The sequence below is a fragment of the Nannospalax galili genome, unplaced genomic scaffold, assembly GCF_000622305.1.
Source record: "Nannospalax galili isolate Female #2095 unplaced genomic scaffold, S.galili_v1.0 scaffold540, whole genome shotgun sequence".
In the NCBI taxonomy this organism is placed as follows: domain Eukaryota; kingdom Metazoa; phylum Chordata; class Mammalia; order Rodentia; family Spalacidae; genus Nannospalax; species Nannospalax galili.
In genome coordinates, this window is record NW_008348613.1 from 279,722 (window position 1) to 291,967 (window position 12,246).

The 12,246-nt window shown below is 39.6% G+C and overlaps 1 protein-coding gene across 3 annotated transcripts in view; it reads right to left on the reverse strand.

The window, feature by feature from the left end:
* LOC103744080 (lymphocyte antigen 75) overlaps nucleotides 1-12,246 on the reverse strand; it is a 148,084-nt gene that overhangs the window by 126,376 nt on the left and 9,462 nt on the right. For all 3 annotated transcript variants that reach the window (XM_008845737.3, XM_029569689.1, XM_008845738.3), the window contains exons 3-4: nucleotides 8,434-8,604; nucleotides 5,065-5,229 (exon numbers count right to left, since the gene is read on the reverse strand). In XM_008845737.3, the coding sequence (XP_008843959.1) occupies nucleotides 5,065-5,229; nucleotides 8,434-8,604 (336 nt within the window). The remainder of the gene's footprint in view (nucleotides 1-5,064; nucleotides 5,230-8,433; nucleotides 8,605-12,246) is intronic.

Below are 12,246 nucleotides of genomic sequence, written 5' to 3' on the forward strand. Positions count from 1 at the left end.
TGGCCAGGGTGGCCCAAGGGACTCCCAGATAGTAACCCAGCATAGAACTGGGAAAATGAACAGCAGACCCCAATCTTGTCCAAAGGAATACTGCCAATGGATTGCCGTAGATGAGGAACAGCTGATCCCTCCTGGAACAGGGACCTCTGGCTGACTAGATTTACCAGAAGGGCAGACAGGGGGGAATGGATGAGGGTGCTGACAACACAGTGGACAGTGACAGGGATGGCTGAGTATGGAGCCTCTAGTGGGAGAGGAAGGCTGTCTATCTGACGAGTTTGTATTCATGCTCAGATGCCGAGGAGCTCAGAAGGTGGGCGACTGTGACCAGTGATAGTCATGTATATAGAGATTAGAAATGCATGTGAAAACGTCTCAATGTCAATTGCTTTGGAATGAATTCTTCTGTATGAAAAAAAAAGTTGTGCTGTAAAGTATTCCTTGAGAAATGTTTATAATTCTATGAGAATGTAAATAGTTTCACAGTAATTGTTTTCCAGTTAGAATATTCTAACTTAATTGCAGCGCAGTCTCTTTAATTTCTTGTTCATTAATTTTTAACTAACTTCATAAAAGAATAAGAATAAAAAAAATGTGATTTATTTTAGAAAAAGTTACCTGGACTGCTGAAAAGAATGTATATTCCACAGCTGTTGGATGAAATATGCTATAAACATTTATTAAATCTACTTATTCTATGTTGTAATTTAAAAAAAAAAATTAATCGAAGGCCAGGTAGAAGAGACAGAGCAATTGATGACATGGTCTATCAAAGACTAATGATACTGACAAACAGAAAGAACCAACAGATGGGGATGTTTATAAATTTGTTGCAATATTTTCAGCTGTAAATTACTTGATAACTGCTTCTTAATTGCTCCCAGGGGACTATGTATGATATATTATTGCATTATATATATCCATCTTTTTATCGTCTATTTCTGTGTATGGATGTATAAACTATGGAGTTTCCATTGAGGAAACCATGCTCATGCTATAAGAGCTTTTCAAGAGCAATTTTGAGTATACATAATCTTTGCCTCACTGCAGACTTTAGAGCCCCAGTGCCTAAAACAGAACTTTTCTGGATCTGCATAATAGCTTGGTTAAGAAAGAAGGAGGCAGGGTTGCAGGACCCAGGAAACAAACATATTATTAATGGTGGACGTTTACACAGGTTATAGACAGTTGAAGAGGAGCCAATGTAGTAGTAATGATGAAAGTGTGAGAGCACAGTTGGTGCACATACAAAGTGCTTGGGGGAAGGAGAGCTGAAGAAGCTGGGGCTCACAGATACAGATATGTTCACAAGCGTGGGGTGAGAACCTCAGGTTTGTGTCACCTTTCTGGAGGAAGTAGATGGCAAGGATATTCTCCTAAGGAAAGGGATGATAGATGTTTGGGTAGAGGTCTTGAGGAGAATGCTAGGGAGAATTTGGATTCAGCTTTTTCTTTTTACCTGATGAACACCTGCAAGGTCTATGAGCACTACCACCGAGCAGATTTGAAGATCTAATCTAATGTACATTTTCCTCATTGGTGAAAAGCAGTTGATTTCTCAGCATTCCTAAAGAAGCCCCAGAAACTAAGACATATTTCTGATACTCCAGACTTAACTACATCCCCTGATTTGGAATGCTTTTTGCTTTCACTTCTACTTCTCTCATAGCACCATCATGACAGGATACTATGGAAGGAGACCCATCCTTTCTTTCCACCGCAAGCTCCTTCTCCGCTTTCCTGTGAAAGCTTTTCAGGTATTTCCCAGCAGGAAGTAATCACTGCTCTTAATCCCTGCACTGACCCACATATGGCAAGTACCCATTTCCATAATGTGATCTTTTGAACTGAAGTCTCTGATTTGCTTCACTACTGTGTTCTCTTTGTGATTTGTATTGACTTCATTGGAATTATAGAATTTAACATTTTTGACCATGTTTGTAAGCACAGATATTCTTTTTTTAAAACACAAATTTCTTAATAAATGCTTTGCCCAATGGATGTAAATGTGAAATGGGTAAATTCTAAATGTGTTGGTTGAGCAGATATAAAGCACAGAGACATTTTATATGGCCTGGACAATCTGGAGCTAGACTGTTTTCCCTAACTACAGCCCAGGCAAAACTTTGGCCAGTTTGAGGCTGTACACTCCCTTACCTTTGACCCTCATTACAGATGATTGCCAGTAGAAATCCTCATACCTAAACAAATGGGCAAGTCCATTGAGGTAGATTTCTTTTTCCTTCTTTTGTATATTTTTAATTGGCACATAATAACTGTGTATATTTATGGGTCACAATGTGAAATTTTGATTTACATATATTGTATAATTATCAAAACAAGGAATTAGCATATCTATTATCGTAAACATTTTCTTTTCTTTGTGATGAGTACACTTCAAATCCTCTCCAGTTAGTTTGAAATATATAATGCATGACTGTCAGTTATAGTCTTCCTGCTGTGCAATAGAACACCACGACTACTCCTAACTGTACCTTTGTACTCACTGACCAGCCTCTCCCTACCCTTCCTACCTCCTCTGCCTTTAGTGGCCACTCTTCCTATCTCAGTTTCTACGAGATTAAGTTTTTAGATTCCACATATGTGTGAGAGCTTATGGTATTTGCTTTCTGTGCCTGACTTATTTCACTTAACATTGTTGGGGAACCCCGCTGTTAAGGTTGGCTCCTTTCTCAGCAGGAGCTTCCTGCCTGACTTATCTGGAAAGTGCTGCCAAGCATGATGCTTGGCCTCTTTAAAACATGACCTTTGGCATAGTTACCTGGAGTAAAAACTACCCCCAGGTTTTTTCTATATGATAATTAGGCATTGCCCCATAGGCGGATGATAGGAGCCCACTGCCACATGTAAATAAAGCATACTATGAGCACCTATCAGCTGAAGCATTGGCTACTGCCTCCACACTATATTTTCCCTGACCCCCAATCCCCACTGAATAAACGGAGCTGTTTCACTGAGTCTGGAGCTGTTTGTATCACTGATCCTGCCTCCCTGGAAGGGCTTTCTTCCATCAGTGCTCACTGGTCGTGCTGACCCCTTTGTCCTCGTGGAACGGTGGCCAACGACCCATGAGGAGAGGGAGCGACCCCACATAACATAATGTCTAGATTGTCACATGTGAAAGGGTTTTGTTCTTTTAAGGTTTAACAGTATTTCATTGCATATGCATGCCTCTTTTTCTTCATCTGTTCCATATGGTTGGTGGAATTCATATTGATTATTGTTAATTATCTATGTTGGTTATTGTGAGTAGAGCTGCAATAAACACAGAAAAGCAGATACCTTTTTGACATACTGATTTCATTTCCTTTGACTATATAGCTAATAATGGAATTGCTAGGTAGTTCTATTTTTAATCTTCCATAATGGCTGCACTACATGATAGTCCCTAACAGTGTGTATGAGTTCTTTCTCCCTGTCCTCATTACTTTTTTCTTTTGGGTAATGGTCATTATAACAGGCAAAGTGATACCTTCTATCTTATTGTGGCATTACTTTGTATTTCCTTAGTGATTAGTGATTTTGAGCATTTTCAGCTATATCTGTTGACTAGTTTCTGTGTCTTTGTGTTTTTCTTTTGGACCTGCATGTTTAGGTCTTTAGCTCATTGTTTAAGCAAATTTTGCTATTTGAGTTATTTGAATTCCTATACAAGTTTTGGATATTAACCTGGTTTCAGATATATAGATTGCAAATATTTCCTCCTAGTCTATAGACTAGGAGGTAGATACATTTGACTGACCCTGACACCCTTGTTCAGGTCTGACTGAATACTTCTGTTCTTTCTCCCACAATGAGAGAACACAGGCCTGATAACATCTGGAGTGAGCCTAAGAAGGTCTCTTCAATTGCATCAAAAAGTTATGGCCAGCAATGGCCCTAACCCAGAAATGTCCTAGCCTTGGACACAGGTCAAGGTAGCACAAAGTGAACAACCTCTTAGAGTAGAGGCACATTAGGAACCGTTCCCACCCTAGGAATGTAGAATCTTCTTGATGTTTTAGGGTGACTTGGTTGGTTACAGGTCCTAGGAATGCTGATAACACAGGAAATATGATAAATATCAACAAATCAAATCTATCACCCCTAAGTTCCATGTTTAATAGAAATAAAAATCAAAAGAAAAAAAAACTAAATAGGTACAGGACAGGCAGAAAGTAAAAAAAAAATGCTTTTAGACTGCACAGGCCTTATGTAGGGGCTTACTCTTCATTTGTTTGTTGTCATATATATATAATATATATTATACACAATATATTAAAAATTTTAAATATTGTCACTACTGCCCCTCAAACAAAATAAAACAAACTCCTTCCCATTCTGCAATGCCTATTATTCATTCATGTTAAGAATTCTTAGGGGGCTGGAGAGATGCTCAGTGGTTAAGAGTGCTCACTGTTCTTGCAGAGGACTTGAGTTCATTTCCCAGAACTCATGTTGGGTTGGGCAGCTCTCAACTGCCTGTAACTTAAACTCCAGGGTATCCAACTCCCTCTTCTGGTCTCTGAGGGCACCTGCACTCACATGCACATACCCCCCCCCCATATATGTGTAATTAAAAATAAATTCTAAAGAAAAGAAATCTAAATTAAAAGAAAAAAAAATTCTTCAAACTTCCCTTGCCCCTGGTTCTGCATCTCCTCACTCAAATGTGAGCTTTTACTGAGGTCATCTAGTATGACTCAGCCATCTATCTGCTTTATCTTCCTGAACTCCCTCCTTTGTGATATTGAGGGGTTTAATGTTCACCCCTGCATTCTTTCCATTTAAGGTTATGATTATAACTAATCTTGTACCCTAACTTGTTTTTAGACATCAGTCTTCTCTAATTTTCATCACTAGATGCATTCCAACACATACATTCTGATACAAGATGCTCACATTCAGTACTCTTTTCCTGGAAGGCTTCGGTGCTGGGGTTTAAGTCTTAAGAGAAGCCAGAAAAGATCTACATAAAAGAGCATGCCTGGGCTTGAAATGTGGAAGAAGAAAGCGCCTTTACAACTCCAGCAATTTGCTCTACCACATGCAAGTTAAACCTACCTGTAAGATATGCCAATTCAGCAGCACTATGGATGCTCAGCAAGTCAGCTCCTTGATTCTGACAGGAAACATAAGCTTCTTTCCAAGAAAGAGCTGTCTGAGTATTAAATTGGTAGCAACTTCCAATCTGCTCATTCTTTTCCCAATTACCATCACAGTCATTTTCTGTTGATAAAAAGATAAATTAATGATCATAAAGTAAGAGCATAATGTTTCCTATTGCTTGGAGTACTTACAAGATTGCAATTCAATTTGCATTCTCTTAGGAATTGGAGGCTGCCATTATATTGACCATATTTTGGTACTTTGATGAAATGAATCAGCCCACCCCAAATGACTCAGGCTGGCTAAAGCTTCCACTTTCCCTCTATACCCTGTCAAATACAATGCCATGTTTTCATCCATGCCCCTGCATGTCCTCTTCCTGAAAATGGGAGTCTCAGTGTATACAGGTGTGCAACACTGAGCCAATGGAAAACAAGCTCATTTGAACATGGTGAAGAGGGTTTGTCCATAGCCTCTGGAGAAGCCACTGTATGTATATGTGTGTGCTTAAATGGTCAAGATACAGAGTGCAGTAATGCCTTTACTTTGGAATTCCGTTCAAATTTCTCTTTAATATTTTAATAGATGATTAATGATATAATGTTATAGAATTTCTATTACATATGCACATATGTATATACACATATAGGTATAAAACATGAATGTACAACGTAGACTGTGCAGAGTACATTCTGTATGCATTGTGTATGAGCACATTTATGTGCACATGTGTGGGTATGCAGGCAGAAGGAGGCTGTCAGGTGTCTTTATCTCTCTCGACCTTATTCCCTTGAGAGGCCTCTCACTGAAACTGGAGCTAGTCTGGCAGCCATCAAGCCCCAGCAATCCTCCAGTCTCCATCATCCACAGCACTGGGGTTACAGGAATGCATGATTTGCCATGCCTGGATTTTTTAAAAATGTGGGCACTAGGGATTCAAATTTAGGTTCTCATATTTGCATAGTAAGTACTCTTACCCACTGAGCCATCTCCCTAGCTCCACTGTATATTCTTTAAAGATATATAAATATGAATTTCAAATAAAGAACCTTTAAGCTTTATCCTAAATGAGTTGTACAAATCTTGAGATAACTAGTTTAAAAATACACTCAGTTTCCTTTGTGGTCCCAGAGAGAAGGAAAAACCAATATAGGCTGTGTCATGTGACCCAGACTCCATCTAGGGGTTTCCAAAGGGCTTCCCATAACCAGTTACACACCAGATAGACTCATGGACCTATAACTGGAAAGGCTCTTGGAGATCCACTGTTGAATGACCTCATTTCACAGAGGGAGACAAAGACCTACAGGCATCTGTGGCAGAGATATAATCAGAGCACCAATCTCTTCTGTAGCTTCTGGATGGCACATTTGCCTCTTACCCAGCTTTTTTTGATATAAGTAAATAGCAACAGAGATCATGACACTAGGTGAAGATAAGGGGAATTTTCAGACACATGATTACCAATGAAAGCCTCTCTTTGTAAATCCAGAAGCTTCAGTGGGGTGGCAATGTGTTTGCTAAATGACCCCATATCCATGGATTAGAAGTCCTCAGGTTTGAGAACTCAGCCTTCTTCCATAGAAAGTAACCCTGGTAGCAACATGACTGCTTTAACCATGCCCTCCCCCAGGAGGCATCCAGACACACAGACAAATTTCAGTCAAGGCAGCAAAGCAGAGTGGGTAAATACACTGGAAAATGATGATCAGGAATACTGGCCTCTCCACCAGGCTCCATACATATGTCGTCTAACCCTGACAGAACATTCCATCCACCTGGGTCACTACCTCTTACCTGAGAAAATTCTCATCTGAAACTTCTGACCCAAACTACAGCGAGAGCTCAATGAAACAGTTATATGGTTAACCACAATCTGCGTAAAAATTACAGCTGAAACAAACGCTGGGTTTTTAAATATTTCAGTTAGATCCCAGGTGTTGAAAAGCCTGAATCTTGGCATAGAAAAGCAATTCTCAAAGAGAGGTCTTCAGACCAGTATTAGCTTTAGCTGGGAACTTGTTAAAATAAAGATTTTTGGGCTCCACCCAAAATCCACTGAATCAAAATCTCTGGAGGTGGCCCTAACAAACTGTGTTCTAGCAAACCCTCCAATCCAGGATCTTGGTGCACCCTGAAGTATGGAATCACTGGCCCTTTCTTTCCTCTTTAAGTTGGTCAGAACTTGAAGCTTAGATTCTCTTAAGGAGGGATCAGCTTACAATACCACCAGGTGCCTATCCCATGGGCAGGGGAGTAGAGCTTCTGTTTAGAGAAAAGCCTTCACAGCTAGATTTCCTGGGCTCAAATCCTAACTCTGATGGGATTTATTCATTATCTATGTAACATTAAGCAAGTTATGTAATCTACCTATGCCTCACTCTGCTCTTCTGTAAAGGGGGAAGAATCACAGTTCCTATTGTATAGAGTTGCTATGGGGACTGAATGACTTGTAATAGATGTTGAAAGCTTAGAACAGTATTTGACACCTGGAAGGGCCATTTAATCATTAACTATTATTAGGCCTGGAGCTCTTCCTTTTTTCTACAAATTCTTTTAATTTATTTCCATTAATTGATTTTTGAGACTGGGTTCTCAAACTGTCGTTTAGACTGGCCTGGAACTCACCATTCTGCCTCATCTTCATGAGGAATTAAAGATGTAAGCTACCACAGCCATCATATAATATTTCTTAAGCATCTATCACATGTCAGGATCTGTGACCCTTTATGATGCTCACCTATTTGAAAAGAAACTATGCCTCTGTTATATACTAGACACAAGTACTGCTCTTTTTTTTTTTTTTTTTTTTTTTTTTTTTTTTTTTTTTTTTTTTCCCGGGTCTCCCTGTCTGTGGCACCAGCTGGCCTGGAACTCACTGTGTAGACCAGGCTGGCCTCCTCAAACTCACAGAGTTCTGCCTGCCTCTGCCTCCCGAGTGCTGGGATTAAAGGCATGCACCACCATGCCCCGCACTGTTCTGATTGTTTTATAGTCATACTATTAGTAATTTATCTTCTGTAAAATTTCAGCTGATGAAGAGAGTTATAGAAGGTAGTAGCTAAAAATGCTTTTTATTTTCTACCATCAGAAAGAGGACAAATGTTCTCCATGGGACATAAGGGAGGCTCTCTTCTTGACTGGCTTCTGAAAGGAAATTCAAAGCTATGTACAACTTCTTTTTCTTCCTTTAAATATACATTCCTTATCTAGGATAATAGTCATTGCAAATACTTTCAAGTCATCTTGAACTCTCCTTTCCCCCTTTTGCCTCATATAAATGGCACTCTCTTCTTCCCATGAAGTCCACCAGCCCATACGTACCTGGTTTTAAGCAGATGCCCCACTTTTGATCATGCTCATAATTTAAGGTGGTGGCACACCATAGTCCTTCATGATCTCCATCCAGAATACATTCATGGTGCCATGTCTCATCAATTAAGAATGGAAATTCACAAGGTCTCCCATAGGAATTTCCATCTCTGGTGTAGATCTCTGTGGGTTGGGAGGAAGTAGTGGGGAGAGTTACAGACTGAACAATCACCTTTTGTAGTTAATTTCTAAAACTGTTTTAAAGAAAGAGCATTGTTTTCACTTATGAGACTGCAGTATCTGAGCAGGCTGCACACTGGAAATCCAGAGCATGATGCGGACTGTCCAGCTGGACTTTAAATGCCAGGGTCCCCCATGTGCCTATAGGCAAGTTTCCTTTCTGCATTTTCAACTGAGACTATTAGTATTTACCGCAATGGTTGGTGAGATAATTTGTGTAAGGTCTCTCTTACTGAGATGTGAAGAAACACTAAAAGATCCTGACTTGATTGAGAAGGCACAGACTCCACTGCGGGTAGCAGAGAAAGATATTTCCTCAAAACGGCACCTTAACTGAGATTCAGTTCACCTCCATGTTCTTTAGTAAGTGTGGGGCCAGAGAAAGACCTTGACCAATGAAGATATATGTAGGCTTTGGAACCATCTATGGAGTTAGAAAGACAGACATCTGACAATGATGCCCAATAGAACTGAGGCTGTGGCTTTTGAGGAAATGAAAGAGCTGTTGGATTCATGGTAATTCAGATTATGAAAGAACTGGCTTTAACAGGGCAGTCATAGGAGTATCTGGTAACCAGGGAGGTAGCAGATTGATTCTTTTATTTTAATAATTTTCCCTGTACTCAGAGAGGGCCTGAAAAATGATCCCAGATGCAGACATGCTTGGAAATGTTGGAGGAAGTGCTCAATACTTGTGCCAATGATAGTTCTCTTGAAATAATGTTTTTACAGAACAGTTAACATGTATCTATTTCTGTCCCCCCCTTTCCCCCCTATAGTCTCATTTTGTTTAAAATCCTGGTTATTGTCAGATGAAATAATGGTCATTAGGGTAAGAACATAGTCATCAAATCCCATTAACATTTACTGTACTATTAGAGTCCCTCAGAATGTCTCATGGATTTACTTAAAAGTGTGCTTAAGATGGTAGTCGATTCTACATCCTTTACATTTTCAAGTGCTCATCTGACTGAAGTGTGAGTCTTAATTTAAGTCTGGAAGGTATTACACAGCAGTACAAAGCAGTAAGAATCATCTGGATGCTTTTCTGTGAAACACTTTTCTATAGATCATTGATTTTTGTTTTCTTGTATTACATAAATGGTTTCGAAGAGAGTAATTCTGTGATAGCCCTATGTTTCATAAGGATCCTGCTCATCACATGTTTTGGGTTTGACCACATCAGAAACTCCCCAAAGCACATGACTGATTTCCCTTCCCCATTACAACCTAAGAGGACAATCCCTAAGCATAACACAATGACTGTAATTGCTAGAACCATCAGGTTTTCTTCTAAAACATTCTGTTTTGGCTTCTAGATACATTTCTGTCAACTGTTCTTTAATCACAAACTTGTGAGGTCAGACCTGGTCATCCCCATTTTTAAGGACTAGTTAAGGAAACATTTGGTGGCTCATCTATGAGCCACAGGGATGAGCAGTCTCTCCGGACAACTAGTCCCTGGCATACAAGAATAACAATACACCATTAACTGCTTTTGCAGGTTACAAGTTACATGTCACAGCTCAAAAATGACTGTCATTATAAAGCTCTCCATGTCACACAGTGCTTTGAGGATAGATTAGCAAACAACACCTACCAGGGATGCAGGCAGTTAACTGATGCTCACTGTTAACAGTTTTATTCCTACATAGCTTTTGCTGTTGTTGGACCACTTGGATCTAATGAGTTTCCTTAGCTAGGCTCTTCTGACAAAAATCTTCTCTAAATGTGTGCACTTTGGGTGATGGCATCTTTAAAACAACAGCTTAATATGTCAGAGGCACAGATTTGTGAGTTTAAGTACTTATGTGGAAAATGAATTTCTTTAGTAACATGAGACAAAATAGTTAAAAAGGTTGACAGGCTTCAAAGAGTTGCCAAAAGCTCATGGAGTTCACAACTCAATTACCAGTTCCCCAAAAGTCCATTTCTCTGCATGAGCCACCAAACACTTGTAAGTTGAAGGTGTTGGTTATGTCAAAATATTATATGATTTAAATGCATATGCAAGCAATAGTCAACAGCAGTTCATTCATGAAATTTTTATAATTAAAGCCTTCTCCGAGATGAAGATGATTCATAGGATTGGAGATTGGAAGATGAGGCAACCCAAAACACATGGTATATAAATGTTTATATAGTTGAAATAAAATTTATTTGGATTGCAAAAGCTAAAGGAGGAGTAAAGATACAATTATTTGGGGAAAGGAATCCTGATTTTGATCCCCAGCTTTGCTATAACAAGTTGGGTAACTTGGACTTTACTTTGCTGGGACTTGAGTATTTTGCTTTCCTTCTCCCTGTAAAGAAAGACAAAGGGGTTGGGCAGGAGTTAGAGAGAGCAGGCCTAGAAAGGGTCCCTAACTTGACAACAGTCCCTAACTTAAGAATACACATAAAAATTTAAGAAGCTAGCATTTCCAGGATTTACTAGTAAATCTCGAGTGGTGGGAGAGGAAAGCAGGAAAACTCAAGAGGGACTTACAGATTTTTGATTTATAGAAATTGGATGTGCCAGTCACCTAGAGAGGAACAGAGGATGGCCGTTTCACTTTGGCCTCTGTGCAGATTAAAAGCCACAACTTGTGTGTGTGTATGTGTGTGTTTCTATGTGTGTGGGCATACCTGTGTATGTGTGAGGGGGTACGGACATGTGTGCATCTGAGTGTGTAGGCCAGATATTGACATTGTCTTTCTTGATCACTTTCCACCTTATATATTAAGGAAGGGTCTATTGCTTGATTGGACGAGTCTAACTGGTCAAGGATCCTGTCCCTGTCTTTGATTCCCAAGTGATGGGATTAAAGGTGGGCTGCCACACCCACCTGCCATTTATGTGGATACTGGGGATTCTCTAGGTTCTTATGCAGCAAGCATTTAACCCACTGAGCCATTTCCAGAGTAACAACTCTTAAGTTCCAGAGGAAGCTGGTCAGGAGAAAAAAATTTAACTACCCAACAGTCCTGGATTGAATAAAGGAAAACTCCACCACGAGGTTTCTAATATTTCTCCATTAAGAGTTGATGGGAGCTGGAGAGATGGCTCAGCAGTTAAGAACACTGGGTGTTCTTGCGAAAGACCCGGGTTGGAATCCCAGCACCCACATGGCAGCTAACAACTGTCCGTAACTCCAGTCCCAGAGGATCCTACAGCCTCTTCTGATCTCTGCAGGCATTGCACAACATGGGTGCACTTACCTACATGCAGGCAATACACCCATACACATAAAATAAAAATAATAAATAAAATTTAAAAAAAAGCTGAACCAGACATTCTCGGATTTTTTTGGCTCTTCACTAAAAAATAGTAGGAAGTTCCCTGGGAAGAAAGGATTGCACAGATAATGGATAGAATTGGAATGAAGTTGCTATCTTGAGTATATGGCCAGATTTACCTCAAATGAGCTTGGAATAAGAAGAGAACCTATGCAAAGCTATAGAAGATAAAGTTATCTATCTACCATCTATCTATCATCCATCATCTATCATCTATCTATCTATCTATCTATCTCTCTGTCTATCTATCATCTAATCTATCATCTATCCATCCATCCATCATCTATCTATCTATCTATCTATCTA